A 23100-nucleotide genomic window follows, 5' to 3' on the forward strand; every position below is an offset into this window, starting at 1 on the left:
GCCTACTTGTGATCTCTGTCAAATAAATAAAATTAAAAAAAATAATAATAACATATGTGGCTCCCTGGCATTATGTTACTATTGGACATTACTTTCTAGGCCACTCTTACAGTTTGTCTTCTGAACCTTTGGCATGCAGGGAGGAATTGGCTCCCCAGCAGTTTTGTAATAAAGATGTACCTGCTTAACAAAAACTGAGCATGGAAGTAAACAACATCTTAGAAAAGTTTTTGGAAAATAGAGAAAGGAAGATGCATCAACACCTTTCTTACTACAGAGTGCCAATAATCCAGGCTCTTTGCTTTCATAAGTGTGGATAATGTGTCTCTCCCACTGTAGAGGAAGACTTTGACATTTAATTTTCTTAGCTTAAGTGTGACTAAAGGTAGCTCAGTGTATTGACTTAGCTGATGCAGTGTTGAAAAATAGTCTAAAAGTGGAAGAGATTGTAGTCATTTTGTGTACTTTATTCCTTGGAAAGCAGGTTGAAGATATTGCAGCTTGCCAAGAATAAGCCATGAAACAGATTTCAGAGTAACTCTTCAGTTTTAAGCTGGCAGGGAGCCACAGAAAAGCATTTATATTTGAAAATCAAGAGCTATGAAAATTTTTTTAACTTGTGAACTCTGTCAGAATTACACATTATAATTATGGTTCTGAATTTTATTAAGGAAATAAGTTAAAATTTTCATTATATTTTATATGTCTTTTGCTCCTTCTTGTATAAGATAAAACCTGGATTCTAGACCTATTTTTTCTAGGATCTGACTTATGGGATCTGACTCGAGCCACAAACCATCAGTTAAATAGGGCAAAAAAGGAAGAAATGTTGAGTTCCAAAAGGCACATTTAGAACAGTAGTAAAATATTCTGGTTCCATGAGCACCTTGCAAAGGAATAAGGGCAGAGAATTAAGTCAAGACAAGAGAATGAAGGGGAATGGACAAGGCAGGTGATAGAATGCCAGAGATCCCAGATTCACCTGCTCAGTGGCAGTGCTTGGTGTCAGCTAGCTAAGTCCTCACTTACCTGACTGGGATGGGGTTGATGTGATGGAGCTACTTTGACACCAGCCCAGAAGGAGGCTCTACTTTGTTTCTTTTCCTCCACTAACCAACTTCCTTCTCTTCTTCTTAGTACCAGGGATCAGGCCTGGTTCAACTGTTGCTGGGACTTTCTCTAGGTCGCAGAGTGTTACCTGGTGTTCCATGTCCCCTCTCATCTACCTTCACACTCATACCAAACTTACCTTCCTCAAACACAAGTAAGATATATTCCCCTTTGGAAGTTTTAGCGGCTGAACATTGTGGAATCTAGTCTCAGCAGCCTGGCACTCTATCACTTGCAGTGTCCATTCCCCTTCCTTTTCTTGTTTCACATTTCTTCCTTTTTTACCCTATTAACTTATGGTTTGTGGTTCAAGTCAGATCCCACAGTTGGAAGTGGAGGCTTTGCTCCCTTCCTTGCTGCAGTATTCTGCAAGCATCTGTTATCCTGACTTGGCCTGTTTGTACCCACCTTAGTCTTTCTTCCTGTACTTTCAGAGCCCTGGATACTCCCTGCTTTGCCCACCTAGATACTTACCTGAATAGGTCTCAAGGCAGATTTGTGAGGCAGATGCAGAAATGACGAGTGAATCTTGTCTTTAAGAATCGTGTCATATCTAGGGGCGCCTGGGTGGCTCAGTGGGTTAAAGCCTCTGCCTTTGGCTCAGGTCATGGTCCCAGGGTCCTGGGATCGAGCCCCGCATCGGGCTCTCTGCTCAGCGGGGAGCCTGCTTCCCTTCCTCTCTCTCTGCCTGCCTCTCTGCCTACTTGTGATCTCTCTCTCTCTCTCTGTCAAATAAATAAATAAATAAAATCTTTAAAAAAAAAAAAAAAGAATCGTGTCATATCTATATGTGAAATGCAGCATTGGACAAAAATGATACAGGTTGTTTTTTTTTTTCCTCAAAGCTTTGTACAAGAGTTTTCTATCATTTTGGACCATTCCACACAGCTCTTAGGAGCATATTGTAAAGCAAAGGGTGTCATTATTTCTTTTGTAAATTCTGTGCTTCTCTGCTCAGTTTTAACTGAGGTCGTATTTATTGCAGACACATGTGACACATATTTGGGGAAGGAAGCCAACTGTAGGTCACCTGGGTATATGACCTATATTTCTGATTTTAGTTTATGTTGTGATTTCTTAATGCTTTTTAAAAAAACAGACGTAACTTCTTTAATTTTGCAATCCTCTTTCCCCTTCATAGAAACATTGCTTCTCAGACAGTAGCCAGATTGAAAGATGTTGCCCGTCGGATTTCATCATGTCTGGACTTTGAGCAACATAGTCGTGAAAGAACTGCTTCATTGGATTTGTTGCTGCGCTTTCAGCGCCTACTTATCAGTAAACTTTATCCAGGAGAAAGTATTGGTCAGACCTCAGATATTTCTAGTAAGTTGATTAAAATTAAAATATCTTGTGTGTGTTTGACTTTCTAATTTAGGCTTTTTGACATGCCTATTTTACATTCCCAGGTGTGTAGTTCTTAACTGTTAAATCTTAAACCAATTTAGGGGGACTTCATTTTGCATCCACTTTTTTTTTTTTATGAGTATTAGACTTACCAGTTTTTTTTTTTCACTGTTTTAATATTTAAGTTCTTTGGGCATCAAAAATAGTATTCATTATGTTCATGTTAGTTTTATAGAAGATTTATGAGACTTACTGTAAGTATCTGTTATGGGGTGTTAGATACTGACATAATATGAGAACCAAGTAGAAACAGTATTGGTATGTCACACTGGAAGGCCAGGTACGTGTGATGCATGGAATGAATCAGCATTGGAGGAAGACTGGGTCTCCGTTATAGCTGGTTTATTAGCTGCTGGACATGGGCCCAAGTTTCCTGGGTGCTGTATGTTGCTCATCTGTGGAATTGCAATTACATCTGAGGGTGCCTATGAGGATTAAAATAGGATGATATGTAAGTGCTCAGCTCTATGCATGACATAGAGGAGAGTACTTTCCATAAGCTTCAAAGGAAGTAGGTGGCTCTCCATAAGTTGGCTTTCTCTGTTAAGGGTGGAAAGGTCTGTTGCTTTTGTTTGAAATATTTTAACGACTGAGCCACCCAGGCACTGTTGTTTGAAATATTTTAGTTCCTGAAAGAGTTAAGCATTTGTAGATGATAGAAAATTTCAGGTTGAAATAGATAAACTTAGAGTCTGAAAGAGGTGCCCATCTCAAAGACATAAAGTCACAGGGGCTGAAAAGCCATTAAGAGCCATGTAGGAAGAAAAGTTAAAAGATTTTGTGAGATTGAAAAATGCCTAACTTTGTTCATTGGGAGTAATTTCCAAGTGTTAAGGCTTGAAATTTGATAATGTTTGTATGTATTGGATATAAGATTTTAAAAATCTATAAATTATGACTTTAGTATTTATAGACCCAAAGTTTCTAGGTATTATATAGTACAGTGTATAAAAATTGACAACCAAATTCACTTGTTTCTCAAACTATGTGATAAAAAAAGAGCCAGGGATTAAAGTTTAATAGCTTCTGTTTGAAATAATTATTATAAGTAAAAGGTGTATAGATGAGGGTAGAATATTGAATCAATGCAGTTTATTTACAAAGTAAATTTTAATGGTAAAAATGTTAAATTTTTAATCTTTCTTTGAGGTCCTGAGCTTATGGGTGTCGGTTCGTTACTGAAGAAGTACACAGCCCTTTTGTGCACACACATTGGTGATATACTGCCTGTGGCAGCCAGCATTGCTTCCACCAGCTGGCGGCACTTTGCAGAGGTGGCCTGCATTGTGGAAGGGGACTTTACTGGTACCTTTTTTATATCCTCCCTTTAGACATGTATTTAATTTTTGGAGATTGATGAGACTTCAAGTTTATCCTTTCCTGATAAATCTGAATGCCTTTGCCCCATACATTTTCTAGTCCTGTTGGCCTTTCTCCTTTTGTTTTTTCACTTGCTGACGATTCTGTTGTTAAGCAACCTGGTGCAGGAATTGTGTCAATATAAATGTAATCGGTGATTTAGAGTCATACCACCATTATTAACATTTCAATAATGAGGCCATTAGTAATTGTCTAATTTTATTTCAGCAGCATAGAAGTCAGTTGCTCCTTTCAGGACCTTAATAAATTCCTTTGTTGCTTAATGTTTTCAAGTTAATTTTGTGACAGTAGAGCATTATTATTGAGTGCTTTTTTTCTGATAGTAAACTTAGTTTCTGGAAACCTTAATTTTCTGAATAAAAGACTCTAGTTAATACTTCTGTTGAAACAGTGTTTTTGGAAAGCATTCTTGTAACTCCGAGGGTTTTGTTTGATACCTTTATCTGTTCTTTCAAGATGAAAGATAAAATAATCCTGTAGAAATACACTAAAAGTCAAGCATTCCTTATTTTGTGATTTATCAGAATTTAAAAACAGAATGAGTTTATGAAGTGGTTTAATAGGATATATTATATTTAATATATCTTATATTTATATTTATTTTTATATTTATTTATTTTAAATCTTAAACCTTTTTTCCTTTCTTTTAAAATGTAGGTGTTCTCCTTCCAGAACTAGTAGTTTCTATAGTGCTTCTGCTCAGTAAAAATGCTGGTCTCATGCAGGAGGCTGGAGCTGTCCCTTTGCTGGGTGGCTTGTTAGAACATCTGGATCGGTTCAACCACCTGGCACCGGGAAAGGAAAGGGATGACCATGAAGAATTAGCCTGGCCTGGCATCATGGGTATGGCATCTTAACTTACAAAACTTCTATTCAGGGGACACAGGGTGGCTCAGTAGTTAAGTATCTGCTTTCAGCTCAGGTCATGATCCCAGGGTCCTGGGATCGAGTCCACATCTGGTTCCTTGCTCAGCGGGGAGCCTATTTCTCTCTCTGGCTGCTGCTGCCCCTGCTTGTGCGCGCGCACGCGCTCTCTCTCTCTCTCTCTCTTCCTCTTACTCTGACAAAAAAATAAATAAAATCTTAAAAAAAAAACAGAACTTCTATTCAGAAAAGTTTTATCTTAATCTAACCTATTCTTGCCTTTTTATTTAAAAGAATACTTCACAAAGAGAGACCAATTATTTGCCATTTTCATTGATGACAGTGTAAGTAGAAAATGAAGATAATCCAAATCAGAAGAGATTTAAGTTATATTTAAGAAATACTTTTCTCTTGGGCACCTGGGTGGCTCAGTGGGTTAAGCCTCTGCCTTCGGCTCAGGTCATGGTCTCAGGGTCCTGGGATTGAGCCCCGCATTGGGCTCTCTGCTCAGCGGGGAGCCTGCTCCTCCCCCCCCAACCCCCCCTTTTCTGCCTACTTGTGATCTCTCTCTCTGTCAAATAAATAAATTAAATCTTAAAAAGAAAAAATAAATATTTTTCTCTTAATAATGGTTGTTACTTTCAGAAATGAACTATTTTAGAAAGTTCCGGAAAGCCCTTTCTTGGGTGGTGTCTCCAGAAGTTACTATTGAAATGGTTAGATGTGGTCCGGCTTTGGAGGCAGACATCAATATGGGATGACTTTCTAAACTCATTTCTATCTTACATTACTGAGTTATGGAATTCCCATAGTCAGCTGAGCACTTCCCTATAGGTGTGGTCTATAATGCTTACCAAATTGGAATAGAACTTGTCTTCTCAAGGTATCTAGCTTTGACATTTTTGAATCTAAGTCTATGTTAACCATACTGTATATAGTTCTGACTTCCTGGACTCATAAAATACAGTTGAAATTGGGGTCCAACTTTGATTTTATAGAAAAGCTCAAGCAAGATGGGCTTTTTCTTCTCCCATTGTAAACTGTCATCTTGTACCATAGGAGCTTCAGATAAAAAGTAACAAGTGTGGTGAAGAAAATAACATTAGGATATTGAGCATAGTTTTTAATTTTTTATATCACCAATATTTTAAGCACCATTCTTCTACTTTTGTGAATTTAAATGTTACTTTTTTCCACCTTCTGTATGGTTGAGGGCATTTAATCCAATTAGCAGTTCAAACTCACTCATTTAAAAACCTTTTAGTAAATTGTAAAATGTAACACACACTCAAAAGTACAGAAAATAGTTCTTGTGATTGATCACAGAGAAAATCATTTAACATTCATCCAAATGAAGAAATGAAACGTTGGCAGGACCATCTCCTGAAAGATTCCCCTCTCTGGTCTTGTGTAGTTGCTGCTCCTCTGCTTCTCTTTATCATTTTGTTGTACAGGGATGTACCCCTTAACAATTTAGTTGTTTAAGCATTCTTATGTCTGTTTCTTGGTGGTTTGTAGGGTATGCTTTAGTATGGAATGCCGTACGTTTCCATAGTGATTGTGCTGATTTTCATCTCCATTAAATATGAGAGTTCTCACTGTTCCACCTCTGCGCCAAGAAGTCAGATGTCATTTTTTCCATAAGCGTTTTTTCCTAGGGTCATCATACCAGCACTTTTGTGATTTATCAGAATTTTCACCCAGCACTTTTGGGTGAAAGGACTGTCCTTGGTCACTCTTTGGGAGTACCACTTTTGTCAATTGAGTGTCTTTGCCTGTGTTTGTTTCTGATCTTGCAGCTTCCCCCTGTGACTTCAGCACTTGCTAGCACCCTTTAGTGCATTATTGAGTGGAAATTATGATAGTGGGTTGTCTTGTCTTGTTAGGAGCAGAAGAAAAGCTTTCCAGATTTCACACATGAAGTATGAAGTTTGTTAAGGGCTTTCTTTGTAGAAACCTTTATATTAAGGATGTTCTCTTTTATTCTGTTTTGTATAGAGGTTTTAATTGTGAATGGATACTAGATTTCATCAAATGCTTTTTTGCATCTTAGTGATCTGTAATTTTTCCTCTTTTTTTCTATTAACTTGTGAATTATTGATTTTTCAAAAGTTAAATCACCCTTCCATTTCTGGAATAAAACTACTTAGGTTACATTGTATTGTTCATATTAATATACATTGCTGGCCCTGGTTTATTTGTTTTTGTTTTTTTTTTTCCAACAGTTTGCATCTGTGTTTGTGAATTGTAATTTTTTCTTTTAATGCCCTGTATGTAGGTTGCTGATAATCACCCCTCCACTAACAAACAAGCTATAATTTAGGAACATGGCAGTTTCCCATGCAATCTCTTTTAATTTCTGTTACGATCTGTCAGTCGAGAATGGTAGCTAATTGGGAAAAGCTGATGCATTCAGTAGTACAAAAGTATAACGGACATTCAAATTTTGATAAGGCAGGTTATGTTAATCTCTTAGAGTTAGTTAGAGAATGTTCTTTGCTTTTCTTTTTTTGAGAAGGGTATGTATGAGATTGGTGGAATTTGCCAGGTAGTCATCTTGATCTGTAGTGTTCTTTGTGAAAAATTTCTCTTGATTTGGGGGCAGTGAGGTAGAGTGGAAACCCAACTTTTTTTTTTTTTTTTTTTGAAGATTTTTATTTATTTATTTGACAGAGAGAGATCTCACAAGTAGGCAGAGAGGCAGGCAGAGAGAGAGGAAGGGAAGCAGGCTCCCTGCTGAGCAGAGAGCCCCATGCGGGGCTCGATCCCAGGACCCCGGGATCACAACCTGAGCCGAAGGCAGAGGCTTAACCCACTGAGCCACCCAGGCGCCCCCAACTTTTTTTTTTTTAAACTATGGTAGAATATACATAACATGAAGCTTATCATTTTAACTATTTTTAAGTTTTCATTTCTATGGCATTAGGTACATTCACATTATTGTGCAACCACCAACCAGCTTCAAAACGTTTTTATCTCCCCTTAACTGAAACTCTGTACCCTTTAAACGCTAACTCCCTGTTCTCCACTCCCCCTCAGCCCTTGACAACCACCATTCAACTTTCTGTTTCTATGAATTTAATTACTCTAGGTAAGTCATGTAAGTGCAATCATATGGTATTTGTTCTTTGGTAATGGGTTTATTTTACTTAGCATGTCTTCAAGGCTCATCTGTAGCATATGTCAGAATTTCCTTCCTTCTTAAGGCTGAATAATATTTCATATATTTCATAATATTTCAAATGAAATGGTTTAACCAGTCAGTTGTTGATGGACACTTGCGTTGTTTCTACCTTTTGACTGGTGTGACTAATGCTTTTATGAACATGGGTGTGCAGATGTCTTTCTGAATCCCTGCTTTCACTTCTTTTGGGTATGGAGCCAAAAGTAGAATTGCTGAGTCATATGGTAATTCTATGTTTAACTTCTTGAGGAACCCCACCATAATGTTTTCCATAGTCACTATTCCATTTTACATTCCCATAAGCAAGGTACAAGAAAGGGTACTAATTTTTCACATCCTTGACAATACTTTCTTTCTTTCTTTCTTTTTTTTTTTTTTTGGGGGGAGATTATTGATTTATTTGACAGAGAGAAAGAGACACAGAGAGAGAGAGGGAGCACAAGCAGGGGGAGTGGGAGAGGGAGAAGCAGGCTTCCCACCGAGCAGGGAGCCTGATGTGGGCCTTGACCCCAGCACCCTGGGATCATGACCTGAGCCAAAGGCAGATGCTTAACGACTGAGCCCAGGTGCCCCTTTTTTTTGGTTTTGTTGATAATAGCCATCCTAATGTGATGAAAACATTGTAGTTTTGATGTGATTTTCCTTAATGGTTAGTGATATTCTACATTTGTTCTTGTGCTTATTGGCTATTTGCATATCTTTGGAGAAATGTCTATTCAAGTGTTTTTCCTATTTTTGAATCAGGTTTTATTGTTATTGAGTTGTAGGAGTTTGTTATAGTTTGTTATATATTTTGGATATATATGATTTGCACCTATTTTCTTCTGTGCATGGGTTGACTTTTCATCGTGTTGATAGTGTCCTGTGATGTTTATTTTGATGAAGTCCAAGTCACCTATTTTTTCTTTTGTTGCTTTTGCTTTTGGTGTCTTGTCTAAGACATCATTGCCAAATCCTTTGTATGAAAGTTTTCTCCTGTTTTTTTTTTTTTTCCCTAAGATTTTGATATTTTGTAGTTTTAGCTCTTTATTTAGCTCTTTGATCTATTTTGAGTTAATTTTTGTGTATAGTGTAAGGTAAGGGTCCAACTTTACTTGTTTGTACTTGGATATTCAGTTATTCTAGTGCCATTTATGGAAAAGATTGTCCTTTCCCCATTGAATGGTTTTGGCACTCTTGTATGAAATCATTTGACCGTACAAATATGTGAGGATTTATGTCTGAGCCCTGTATTTTATTCCATTGATCTAAATGTCTGTCTTTATGCTGATGCCACACTGGTCTTTATTATTTCTTCTTTCTTAAGGTTTAATCTGATATTTTTCTGACTTTTAGAGAAATGTGAAGTATCACTATGAGAACACAGATAAAAGTAGGCAGAATAGGATAATGAACCTGGATTTAGAAATATTCCCATTATTAGCCTCTCCTGCACTTATCTTATTGATTTATTGAATGAATGGTTGAATCATTTTAAAGCATATCTCTTTAAAACATTTTGACAGATATTACCTGTTAATGAACAGAACTTTTTTTAGTAAGGAAACCATAATGTCATTTTCTGTCCAAAATTAATAATGATTCCTTAATGTAACATGGAGTCCATGTTCAGTTTTCTTGGATTATGTAAAAATTCCTTTTTATTTATTTATTTATTTTTGAATCCGGATCTAAACATGTTTTGTATGTTACATTTAGTAGATATGCCTCGACTCTCCATTTCCATTAACAGTATATCTCTAGGCTTTTCTCACCTTCTCTTTGGTCATACTATTTATTTGTTAAACAGGGCATTTGTTCTGGAGAATTGTACATTTTCTGAATTTGGTTGATTGCCCTCTCTTTTTTCTAGTCTAATGTCTATCAGTTACACTCTCTCTGAACAGCTGATTATATGTATAGGGTTGATGAGATTTGGATGCAGATTTGGATTCAGTTTTGGTTAGAGTATGTCTGAGGTCATCATGCTGTGTGCTTCTTGTTTCATTGGTTCCAAGGCCTGTGATTCAGGGTGACCCCACCTTCAGTTCAGATGGACCGTGGAGTTCATATACAGTCTGTCCTCTATAATATCCCTTAGTAACCTTGGCCTCAGCTGTTTGGTTAGCATGAGGTACAATTTGCACAGCTAGGACATGATTCTAACTTGATTCTCCTCCTCATTCACCTCCGTTTATTATTTTTCAAATACTGAGTTAGTGTCTTAGTACTCTAAAAGTGACCAAGGTGATTTCCTACTTCCCTCCTGCCTCTCTCCCTCCCTTCCTTTTTTTCCCTTCCCTTTCCTACCCTCTCCTTTCTTTCATCCCACTATGAATTCATAAAATTTTACTGATTTGATATTTACTAATTTATTTGCTTTTTAGATTTTCCTTTTTCTGATTACATATATTTAAAAGTATAAATGTCCTCAAACATATATTTAGCTGTATGTGTTGATCTATAGTATTTTCATTATCATCCATTGTATTTTTTTTTCCATAATGATTTTTTTCTGGGAATTTTATTTCATTATTTCATAATTTTCAAATAGAGAATTTTTATTTTATTTTTGTTACCTATTTATAATTTAATTGCATTGTAGTCAGTGTATATGCTCTGTAGCTTTATTTCTTTAAAATTTTTAAGATTTGCTTTATTGCTTGGTATATGGTCAGATTTGTTATTCATACCACTCAGGTGATGTTGTTTTGTTATAAATCATTCCATATCTTTAGTGAATTTTTGTTTGTGGTATTAGTTATAGCAAGAGGTATATTAATCTCCCATTATGTTTATGGATTTGTCTAGTTCCCTTTGTAGTTCTTTTGCATGATTTGTTCTAGTGGTTTTATCTGTTGATCTATTGATTCATTGATTTTGGTTTCTGTATATACAGAGTCATTTTTTACAGGTCAGAACTGTAGAAATAATGAGGAGGTGACACAGATACGTAAAGCTGATTTGGAGAACCACAATAAAGATGGAGGCTTCTGGACAGTGATTGACGGGAAAGTGTATGATATAAAGGACTTCCAGACACAGTCATTAACAGGAAATAGTATTCTTGGTAAGGCCTCACTTTCCACTTCATGGTTAAAAGTTGTACCATGTGCCATTTTGAGCAGAGCATTTGGCTCTTAAGTGATTAGTTGAGTATTGTTCCAGCCCCCACACCTTTTAATCTGCTGGTAACTTTGGTGTCTATCCTGTCAGTGAATTCAAGCACATTTGAAGAATTTATCATTACGCATTTTTTTGTGTTTGTTTCAACACTTGTTGGAACTTGTTTCAAGTCTGAGTTGGCCCAAGCAGCTCTGGGAGAGGGTGAAAGATCATTATCCTTTGGTAACCCTCACATTGGAATTAACCAGCCTGATCTATTTCCTACTTGACATTTCTACTATAGGTGTCTAGGTAAATTGCACTGAAGTAATGATGCTTTTTTCCTTTTTTGTTTTAGCTCAGTTTGCAGGGGAAGATCCAGTGGTAGCTTTGGAAGCTGCTTTGCAGTTTGAAGACACTCGGGAATCGATGCACGCCTTCTGTGTTGGCCAGTATCTGGAGGTGAGGCTGAGTGCAGTAGGCATCATGGTGGACATCAGGGCAGACCCTCCCTGTATATTTGTGATAGGTGGTTTTTGTCCTGAAGTACTGATAGCTGAGCCTTTTGGTGGGGTAGATGTCATTAAGTGACACAAGTGAAGATCCTTTAGAGGTTTTTTTTTTATTTTACATTTATTCATGTTAAGATTTATGAAGGACTGGTCTTGAAAAATTATTTTAAAAAGTTGTTAAATTATAAGAAATGTGGACAATTTTCCACACACAAAAAAGAGGTTATTAACCTTTGGTCTTCACAATTTCATTATAAGCTTATGTAGAAATTTGAAATGGCTTACCATCTTGAGATACATTTTTTGGGAAGAACTATCTAATAGCATAATTCTTTAGAATAGAAATGTGTCCTATATATGCATGACCTTTGGAATTTATGTATTGGGATTGGTTTTCCAGGTATGGATCCAGAAGTAATAAAATTTATTAAGTGCCACATGGGTAGTAGTACTTAAAGCATTCATGAAGGGAAAGATTGACTTTGCTTGTGAATTATTATCTGGTATGACTAGCAAAGTTTATTTTCATTTGAACTCTTTCTGATTGGGTTTCCTTTTTGTTAGCATCAATATATTTCTTCCACTTATGTAGTCACAGTTCACTACTCACAGCAATCCTTGTCATATTTTTGTCTTTCTTGGGGTTTTTTATGCATGTAACAATTCAGTATATTTTCTGAAGTATTGTTATACAGTCACTCTGGAAACTTCTACTTGATTTTTGTAAGGAATTCTCTAACTAACTTGTTTATCTGAGCTTTGGTTTTACCACCAGTAGACCTGTGTGTTTACTGTCTGCTTTGTAAGGTGTGCGTGGTTTATATTTTCTGTTACTTTGGCAGCAGCATGAGCTCACTATAATAGAATGTAGAAAGAGGGTGTCTAGAGTACATGGTTCTCTTCCTGATAGAACTTTGTCTTATTTAGGGATATAAGCTGATGCTCTTTTTGGTTTTATGTTTTTAATTAACCCTATTTTCTCAGACTGATGATGAAATTTATCTTTCCAAGCCTGACCAAGAAGTTGTTACCATACCAGATCTGGGAAGTCTCTCTTCGCCTCTGATAGACACAGAGAGGAATCTGGGCCTGCTTCTCGGATTACATGCTTCCTATTTAGCTATGAGCACACCGCTGTCTCCAGTTGAGATCGAATGTGCCAGTAAGAAAAATTTTGCTTTCTGCTAACAGATTAGCAAGTTATTTTAGCAGAGACGTAAGTGCCGTTTAGAATAGGAGATGAAGAATCAACGTAGTTGTTGGTGAGTAAAAATAAGGATAGTGAAACTAAGAGACTTAACCAGTTAAATAGAAATAGATGTTAATGGTTTTCATTTGCTCTCATGACCCATGGCAGCAGAGGAAATTAACAGGTGCATAGGAAGATCAATCCTGTGCTTGCTCTTTTTTGCCTTCTGTGACAGATGGGCTCAACTTGGCTCTCACCTCATGTGACATGGATTGACTCTATTGGGAATAGAATTCTGTTTGAGGATTGTGTTTTTACTAGACTCAAATCAAATATATATTAGGATTGCAACCTTTTTAATCACCGAAAGTTATAAAATTTCTCCATGTAAATGGATTAAAGTTGTCTTTGTGTATTTGTAGATTTCTCTGTCTACCAACCATCTGCCAAGCATCTATTGAGTAAATACTTATGAGTTACTTTGCTAAGTGCTCAGTGTATTAGGCATGGAATTAAACATATCTCTGCCTTTAGGTGCTTTTTGTGTGGTGATGAGCCAGACAGTATAATAATTCAGTACGCAGGGTGACAGAAGATAAAATAGAGACATTTGTAAGGGTTCTGATGGGGAGGAAAGCCCCATCAGAGGTGGAGGAATCATGAAATTGGGAGTCCCACCAAACTGGATGTGTGAACCTTCTGGGCAGAAACACATGTGTGTGAGGGGCACTGTTGAAAAAAATCAGGGCTTCCAGTTGCTTGTATATGTGCACTGTCAGGAGAGAAGGCTGGTGGGCAGGATGGACTTGGTACCTGGTCAGCTCAGTCATCTGGAGCAAGCCCTTGGTGTGTATGCTGGGCATTTTGCTGCCTACAGAGCCTCTAAGGGTGGAGAGGATGAGGGTTAGACTCATCCTCTCCCTCAAAGACTTGTACTGTGGGAAAGATAGGCTTCTTCTAAATCAGCAAGGAGGGTGGGAAATGAGAAGAGTCAGAGTAGAGGAGAGCAGAAGGTGCTGTGGGCCCTAGTGGAGGGGGCCTAATCCACTCTAGGACATCAGAAGATACCTTTACAGCAGTATCTTTGAGGGGGTGGGGTAGAGTTCTAAATGTGGAGAACCAGGGACGGTCATGATCAGATTTGTGTTTTAGAATTAATGTGGCACTTTGGAGAATGCTCCTGAAGGCTCTAACATCCAAATTTCCAGTAAAAGAATATTGAGTATATCCAGATTTGATTGCTTGGGTTTTAGAGGATTATTTTGATAACACAAGTCACTGAAAAAACTTTGTAGCAATGTACAAACTGACTTTTCATTTTTTTGGTGAACCTTTACTCTAGTTATTATAGCAGTTAGAATGAGCATTCACATTTGCACTGAGGAATAACATGTTCATGAAGGTCTGGCCATGCCACGCACAGGTTTCCTTTATAGTCCACTGGATCTCCAGCCTCCGAAGGATCTGTGTCTTACTAAGATCCTGTGTTATATGTCTAATAGTTGCTCATTTTTGTTACTGGTTTTATGTTCTAGGGAAATGTGGCCTGCCTTGACCATGTTTTTCTTTGTAGATCTCTTCTCCTGTGCTGTTTTTCTACCTGGATGCTCAGTGTTTTTGTCTTTATCTAGATTTCAGCTCAGTTGCCACTTCCACAGCAAATCCTCTACTGAATCTTTGAATAGTGGAGGTCTTGATGCTATACCTACTGTAGTACTTTGTAGCAGTTATCCCAGTTCAAGTTGAATGATTACTTCTGTAAATGTTGCCCAAATCGTGCTCTCCCTGTTAGAATGCAAAGCCCCAGTCTTCACACAGTATCTGTGGAATCTGTCAGCTCCATGCTTGACCAGGTATCTAAGTAAATGTTGTACTGAAACTATTACACTGAGTTCTGACACCATGCTTAAGATGTAGTGAAGAACAAGAAGTGTTACCTATTTTCCTGTAGATACAGGAATTATAAGCCAGTTTCTGAAAATATATTATATGTGACTCTTTAATATGAATGATATGAAATTTCTCCTTGTACATCAGCTATTCATTTCTTTATCTTTTATTTCAATATTTATTTCTGAATAGTGCAATCAAGTTTCTTTTTAATGTTTTCATATGCGCTTTCTAGAGTGGCTTCAGTCATCCATCTTCTCTGGAGGCCTGCAGACCAGCCAGATCCACTATAGCTACAATGAAGAGAAAGATGAGGACCATTGTAGCTCTCCTGGGGGCACTCCTGCCAGTAAGTCCCGACTTTGCTCCCACAGACGGGCCCTGGGCGACCATTCCCAGGCATTCCTGCAAGCTATTGCTGATAATAACATCCAGGATCACAATGTAAAGGTGAGTGAGGCCTTCCCGCACTTAGTGTCCTTTGGTTTACCTTAAGACATTGATGTGTGAATGCCTTCATGTTCTTTGATTGGCTTAGCACAGACTTAATTTATTTACATATTATTTGTGGGGCAGGTTTTGAGGTAGGGAGGTTGGTTCAGTGCAATATGCCAGTGATGTTTTAGAAGGATTGCTGAATGCAAGTGCATCAGAAATTGTGGCCTGTAGTTTGGATTCATGATGGCATGTTAGTATGGCTCTCAAGTTACCTTTTCTGTTACAGGACTTTCTGTGTCAGATAGAGAGGTATTGTAGGCAGTGCCACTTGACTACACCAATCACATTTCCTCCTGAGCATCCTGTGGAAGAGGTTGGCCGCTTACTGTTATGTTGCCTTTTAAAGCATGAAGATTTAGGTATGAAGCTTGATATTTTAGCTATATTGTGCATTTTTTGACTAACATGCAATATGCATTCATTCTTACCCTGCCCCTTTTTAAAAATGTTTTTACAGGTCACGTGGCATTATCTTTAGTTCATGCAGGAACACTTGGTATTGAGCAAGTAAAGCACAGAACATTGCCTAAATCAGTAGTAGATGTTTGTAGAGTTGTCTACCAGGCAAAATGCTCACTCATTAAGGTAAGTATATTTTTATTCTCTGTCTTCTGTGCTTTGCAGACTGTTGGTAAAATATTTGTTGTTAAGTTGTCTTTTCATATTTAACATTGTAGACACATCAAGAACAGGGTCGTTCTTACAAGGAAGTCTGTGCTCCAGTCATCGAACGTTTGAGATTCCTCTTTAATGAACTAAGACCTGCAGTTTGTAATGATCTCTCTATAATGTCCAAGTTTAAACTGTTAAGTTCTTTGCCTCGTTGGAGGAGGATAGCTCAGAAGATAATTCGAGAACGAAGGAAAAAGAGAGGTAAGAATGTAAAAGGTAGGAAAGTGCTGTCAAGGTGTGTGGTTTGCCCATATATAACTGAGTGTGTGATTTGAGTGATGCTCTTCCCTGCTGGTCAGTACATGTGGATTTCCACAACTGCCATAATATTTGTTATGTGTATTTTTGATTAAATATACAGATCCTGCTTATTTTTCCAAGACATCAGATAATGGTGCAACTTTGGGATTGAGGGTGTTATGATTTGGTACCTAGTAAGTTGTTATTGAAGAAGGTAAATACTATAAGCTTTATTAAATTGATGGGGAAAAGGAAGTTTTTTTTTTTTTTTTAATCACTTGTCCTGGTAAATGAGATTTATGGAAACATTTAATTTTGTAGTTAATCTTGCCATTCTTGTAAAGAAATGTTCTTCCTTTGGAAATATTGAGTATTCTGATATATGGGGAATTGTCTTAAAAATAGCTAGAAGAGTTACTAATATTTTCAGGAAGCAGCTAAACAGTTGCTGGGATCTGGAAAAGACTTTGTATTAAATAATCAGAATCTGAGTATAAGTACATAAAATACTTTGGAACTTGGTTAATTGTGATTATAAACAGGTCTACAGAAATTTCTGATTGTATTCTTATGAATATACTGAATTATTCACAGATCAGCTTATTAAACATTAGTTACTGAATTTTTTTTAATTACTGAGTTTTAGATGGATGTTATGAACAATGATGTCAGGAAAGATTAAGTTATGTTAGAAACTATCCTGAATTGATTTTTTTTTTTTTTTCTGAATTGATTGTTCTTGAGCAAACACTTAAGCCACAATAATTTGCCTAAATCCTAGAGATGCTCTTGGTCAGGAAATCATGGTAAGAATGCTTCTGAGATTCTCGCGGCAGAGGCATAGGCTGGGAGATGGCCATCTCAGCTTGAGGGAGAATGATGTTCTCACCACCCAGCCATCATCTCCATGGATTCTGAGCCCACATTGTCTCCTCTTAAAGTTTCTTGTTTTGGGCTTAAATATTTAGTTGTATGAAGTTTGAACCTTTTTTTTTTTGTTTGTTTAAGAAAATTAAATAACTTATAAATGATCAGTATTGCTGGTGCTGTGTTAAGGTCACCAAGAGCACCCTTAAATTTAATGATTCACTGGCTCCATAGGACTCAGAAGAGCTGTTAAACTCAGAGTTACGGTTTATTGTTATGAAAGGATACAAGTTAGAATTAGTAAAAGGAAAGGTGTATTGAGGGACATCCAAAGGAAACTGGGCCTAAGCTTCCAGTGGAGCTGCACCGAGCCATGCTTAGTTCTGTCAGCAGTGAGAGACAACATGTGAAGGGCCATCAGCCAGGGATGCTCACCTGCATGGGTGCTCTCAGTTACTAAAGACTTCAGCCTCCACAGTGGAAACAAGTGAGAACCATTAGTTCCATAGTTAACATAAACTGTCTGGTCACATTGGAAAATATGGCCCCAGATCTCAGGCATACAGAAACATTCTTCTCAGGCAGAACATGCCAAGGACTCAGAGCTCAGTTCACAGGAGCTGGCCAAGTGCTGAAGGAACAGTCTTTCTTGGGAATTTGCAGGGTTTGGGCAACCCAGACCTGCTATGTTAGTGTTTTACTGTCCAGGTGTACTATTAATTATGTGCTTATTATATTATACGCTGAGAAGAAAAAGACTAAAAATCTTGAAAGGGAGCAAAAATACGGAAGCAACAATAAATATCACATTGCAAATTCAATAGAAATTTCCCTAATTAAAGAGACTAACATAGTAAATAAAAGGCATCCACTTAATTCACTTACACAATGGTGAGAGATTCATTGCATTGGTCCAGAGTGGGCAAACTATGGTCTGGGGACAAAAGTAGCCTGCTGCTTGCTGTCTACTGCCGCTGTCTACTGTCTACTACTAAGACCAGTTTTGCATTTTAAAATGTTTTTTATTAAAAATCAAGAGAATAATATGTTTGACACATGGAAATTATATGAAGTTTAAATTCCAGCATCCATAAATAAAGTTAGCTGCTTTTGATTCTGCAACAACAGAATTGAGTATTTTCAATAGACTGAATGGCCAGCAAAGACTAAAATATTCACCATATGGCCCTTGAGAAAATGTTTGCTGACTCCTGAGCTTCCCTTTCTATAGGATCTGCCCATTCATAGCACTCTCACTGCCTTTCTGTTCATGATGTGAAGTGGCAGAGTATTATTATTGAATGTCATGTGAAAATAATCATGATGGTTTTTACTTTTCGTTGTTTGAGCATTTCACTTGACAGTGATATTTACATATATGTTTGGGTAAAATATTCAAGTCCTTTGGCTTCATGCATATTTAATATATCTTAATTTAAAATTGTGTTTAAGTGAATGATTTTTATAATAAATGATGTTTTTATCATAGTTCCAAAGAAGCCAGAGTCTACTGATGATGAAGAAAAAATTGGAAATGAAGAGAGTGATTTAGAAGAAGCTTGCATTTTGCCTCACAGTCCTATAAATGTGGACAAAAGACCAATTACAATTAAATCACCTAAGGTGAAGTATTTTCTATGATATTGAGGCTGGCTGAGTAGAAACAAAGAAACACTTTGTCCTTGATTATCTGTTGGACAGAGAGTGTAGTGGGTTACTGAAAGTATGGGTGACATTCCAAGTCACACTTATGGTGTCCTGGTCAGATTGATAGATGGAAAAGTGTTTGCTTTTGTGTTTAGTGGTACATTGTATCATTACTCATTTATCATTCATTTGCTGAATGTATACTTTGCTCCAGAAACTGTCCTGGTGTCTTAGGCTATTAATATGGTTGATAATTTAACTTTGGATGCCATGTTTGTCTGTTCCAAGGTACATAATTATAGAGATTATAAATTCATTTATAAGCTTATTTATGGCATAGTTATTTTTGCCATAAATTACTTATTAAACAAAGTATTTTGCCAATTTCAACCTATTTGCATTTATTTATATTTTATTTGAATAAGTGTTTTAAAGCACATACTAATATCAGTAAGGTAAGCTAATGGTGAAAATGGTTTTCCTTTGTCAGGATAAATGGCAGCCGCTGTTGAGTACAGTTACAGGTGTTCACAAATACAAATGGTTGAAGCAGAATGTTCAGGGTCTTTATCCACAGTCTGCACTCCTCAGTACAATTGCAGAATTTGCCCTTAAGGAAGAGCCAGTGGATGTGGAAAAAATGAGAAAGTGCCTATTAAAACAGGTAAAATTTGCTAAGAACATTCTTCTCTGCATAGGATAATATACACAACACTTAACTGTATGCATTCATGTTTTACAGTTGGAGAGAGCAGAGGTTCGTCTGGAGGGGATAGATACAATTTTAAAACTGGCAACCAAAAATTTCTTACTTCCATCTGTACAGTATGCTATGTTCTGTGGATGGCAAAGACTTATTCCTGAGGGGATTGATATAGGGTAAAACTTCATAACATTTGTTTCTTAATTAAGGGAAACTGTGGCAACAAAGCATTATTCTACTGAAGTTAAAATTAAATCTGGCAGTATTCTAAGTAATATTCGTTATCTTTGTTTGAAAGGGAACCCCTTACAGATTGTTTAAAAGATGTTGATTTAATCCCACCTTTTAATCGGATGCTACTGGAAGTAACTTTTGGCAAGCTGTATGCTTGGGCTGTTCAGAATATTCGAAATGTTTTGATGGATGCAAATGCCAAATTTAAGGAGCTTGGTGAGTTGAAAAAGAAATCTGATGCTTAAAAGGTTGTTTTAAGGTTGCTATTGAAGTAATGTCAGTGATCACATTAGCATTATTTTATAGTTTGACTCTTAATTATATGTTGTAGAAATTTGTAGATGCTGATTTTTGCTCTTTGAGAAGACTAACAACTTTGTACATTAGAAGAATAATCTTTAAAATTTTTTTTTTCAAATTCAATTTAGCTATATAGTGTATTTGTTATAGGGGTACATTTGAATAAGTAAGCTGCTTTAAGCTTTCTCAAATTTTAGACAAAACTTTCAAAATTCAGCAGAAGACACAATTTTGTAGTATTGTAATACTAAGCTTTTACATTCTAACATTTTCATGTGTATCATTGATACCATATGCCCTAAAGTGTATATCCTGTATTAATACTTAATTTCTTGGATACTGTAAGTACCTGCAGAGAAATGCTAGGATTGGTCTTGTGGAAGAGAAGTGAAATATGACTCCTATATTTAAAATGAAATGAATAAACCACCAGAGACATGTAGAGGAGCAGGTGATAAGTTTTACAGACAATTGAAAATGGCTAAATGTGGATTGATGGTGGTAGGATTATTACAAAGTAACGCACAGCTGCCTGATGTCCATACACTTTGGAAACCCACTGAAAAACAGAAATTTAAAAAAATTGCTACTGCTTTTAGCATCATGTGTGCTTTTATTTTCACACAAGAAATTTATGTGGGTGCCAATGCTTTTTAGGTATCCAGCCTGTCCCCCTACAAACCATTACCAATGAGAATCCATCAGGACCAAGCCTGGGGACGACCCCACAAGCTCGCTTTCTCTTAGTTATGCTCAGTATGCTCACCCTGCAGCATGGTGCGAACAACCTGAACCTCCTGCTGAATTCTGGCACACTTGCCCTCACACAGACAGCACTTCGGCTTATTGGTACGTTGGCACTGCCTTAAGTCGTTTATGAAAATGTCAGGATTTTTCCTTCAGGTTTTTCTCTGTCTTTATAAACCTTTTTTAAAAATTGTAAAATAAAAACAACATAAAATTTACCCTTTTAACAACCTTATCATTCAGTAGCATTAAGCACATCCATAATGTTTTATGAACATTACTACTATCTAGTTCTGTAACTTTTTTGTCCCCCAAAATGGAAAGCCATACCTCTTTAGTGGTAATTCCTGATTTCCCACTCCCCCAGCTTTTGGCAAGAACAAATCTGCTTTTTATCTCTATGGATTCTCCTATTCTGGGTATTTCATATAAATGAAATACAATTTTTAGCTTTTTATATATTGATTTTCCTTGATCAGGGTTATTCTTTCATAGAAGAAATTATAAGCACATAATATTTTATATTAATTTTATGTATGTATCCAGATATAAGAGCACAAAATACAAAACCACTTGGAAAAAAGGTCTCCCTTTTTCTTATTATGAATGTATTCAAGCCCTTTACAGTAAATTTGGCATTTGCAGGGTTAACATTATAGCTGCCAGGGTAGAACCTACCTGGAGTGCAACCCCTGTCCTTCTTAGGGCCTCACTGAGGCACCCACTGGGTGGGCTGAAGAAAGAATATTTTTTGCCCCAGTAAAACTGGGGAAAAGCTTTACTTTATCCAAAGCTTTGTTCCCGCCCTGGGAATTGAATAACCTTTTTTCCTCTGTTTTGGAGGAGAGAGGATCATGAACTTTGTACATTTTTGACCCACCAAGCCCACCTTTGGGAATGTTTGGGCACCTTTTCCTCCCTCTTGGAAGAACAAAGACTGAAGGAGTTACTTGGGCTGTGTTGCCCCCCCCACCCCCCAACCAACATTAGCCAGTAAGGCCAAAAGCAGCCGAGGGAATCCAGCATGCTGACTCCTAGGGTTAAATTTTACTATTTTAAAATCTGTTCCTAAATTTTTCTTCTTGTAACTGATAGCTCAACTTCTGTTTTGTACTATAGATGATTTCACAGCAATTAGGGACCAAATATTCATCATGCTCTACACCTTCATTCTTCCCTTTACCAAACAGCCCTTTTGCAGTATTTCAGCAAGTTAGGGTTGTTCTAAAGTATCCCATTGCTGCCATCCCTGTGCCAGGGTCCCTAACACCACTCCCAGATTCAATGATTTGTGAAGAGATCTCACCGGACTTAGTGTATAGTCATATTGAGGGCTAAGATTTACTACAGTAAAAGACTAGAAAGCAAAATCAGTGAAGGGAAGGGCACGTGGGAAAAATCTGGGAGAAACTGACATAAGTCCTTTCCTAGTAGAATCACACAGGATGAACTTCATTCCCTCGGCAAAGAGTTGTGAATACATGTACGAAATGTCTGCCTAGAAAGTTCAGAGAGTTTGTACTGGGGCCTGGCACATAATGCAAGTCCTAGATTCCCAGAAGGAAGCAGGTTTCAGCAGAGACCAACTTGTGCCAACAGTTCAGGCACAGTGGGGTCTCTTACCAGTTAGGGAAGGGTGGGAGCCCTCCTGAACTCCAGGTTCCCAGATTCCTGCAGAGGGCTGCTTTGCAAGCAGCCCTTCCTAAGGATAGCAGTATCAGGCCTACTGGTCTTAGCTCTTTTATGCATGGTACCATAATTAAAGTTGGTTAGTTTCTCATTGTTAGACATTTAGATGGTTATCTTTTGTTTTTCTATTCTAATAAAAATATGTGATGAGAGTTTTTCTAACTTAATTATTTTGCTTTTTTTGAGGAGGGGCATAATTCCTAGTAGAGTAAATGTCTCTGTTGCTCATTTTATATCTTTTATATGTTCTGATACATATTTATATACTTGGTTCTTTTACCATTTTAAATTATCATCAATAGATCTTTCAGGTATTTATTGTATTGATAAAATAATACAGTATACACTATAGATTCTTAAAAATCATCTTCAGTACTTACTAAGTTTTGAAAAAGTTTATTAAGATTAGGAAGTTGTAATACTTACTATCTCAGCTGCTGTGTTTGATGTTCTGATAGGTCCTAGTTGTGATAATGTTGAAGAGGATATGAATGCTTCTGCCCGAGGAGCTTCTGCTACAGTTTTGGAAGAGACAAGGAAGGAAACGGCTCCTGTGCAGCTTCCAGTTTCAGGGCCAGAACTGGCTGCCATGATGAAGATTGGAACCAGGGTCATGAGAGGTGTTGATTGGAAATGGGGTGATCAGGTACTCAGATTTGATTTTAAACACATTAGCGACACCTTAGTCACTGCCTTTACTTGCATGCTATTAGTGCATGGAAATTGGAACAAATAACTACCTTAACTTAGGGCCAATGCAATTGACAGATGACGTAGTTGGTGATGTAGTTAGTTCGTGGGCAGGTAAATGGAGTCAAAACAAGTAGAGAGTAACAGTGGCTATAGGGGCACCTCAAGTAGGATCAGGTCTTCAAAGGGTAAC

General features: G+C 37.2%; 1 protein-coding gene across 9 annotated transcripts in view; it reads left to right on the top strand.

The window, feature by feature from the left end:
- The window catches only part of HERC2 (HECT and RLD domain containing E3 ubiquitin protein ligase 2), a 232745-nt gene that overhangs the window by 99210 nt on the left and 110435 nt on the right, over positions 1-23100 (top strand). For 8 of the 9 annotated variants that reach the window (XR_004380894.1, XM_032843125.1, XM_032843126.1 and 5 more), the window contains 16 exons: positions 2252-2436; positions 3667-3822; positions 4555-4740; positions 10824-10994; positions 11388-11491; positions 12553-12703; positions 14856-15070; positions 15345-15477; positions 15576-15703; positions 15796-15991; positions 18387-18520; positions 19035-19208; positions 19287-19423; positions 19546-19697; positions 20439-20630; positions 22676-22863. Coding sequence is in view for 8 of the 9 variants with exons in the window: in XM_032843125.1 (XP_032699016.1) it covers positions 2252-2436; positions 3667-3822; positions 4555-4740; positions 10824-10994; positions 11388-11491; positions 12553-12703; positions 14856-15070; positions 15345-15477; positions 15576-15703; positions 15796-15991; positions 18387-18520; positions 19035-19208; positions 19287-19423; positions 19546-19697; positions 20439-20630; positions 22676-22863 (2602 nt within the window). In the remaining variant the exon portion in view is untranslated. The remainder of the gene's footprint in view (positions 1-2251; positions 2437-3666; positions 3823-4554; positions 4741-10823; positions 10995-11387; positions 11492-12552; positions 12704-14855; positions 15071-15344; positions 15478-15575; positions 15704-15795; positions 15992-18386; positions 18521-19034; positions 19209-19286; positions 19424-19545; positions 19698-20438; positions 20631-22675; positions 22864-23100) is intronic. The other variant, XM_032843123.1, reaches the window with a different exon arrangement.

Source organism: Lontra canadensis, unplaced genomic scaffold, assembly GCF_010015895.1.
Source record: "Lontra canadensis isolate GAN:19392208 unplaced genomic scaffold, GSC_riverotter_1.0 scaffold135, whole genome shotgun sequence".
Classification (NCBI taxonomy): domain Eukaryota; kingdom Metazoa; phylum Chordata; class Mammalia; order Carnivora; family Mustelidae; genus Lontra; species Lontra canadensis.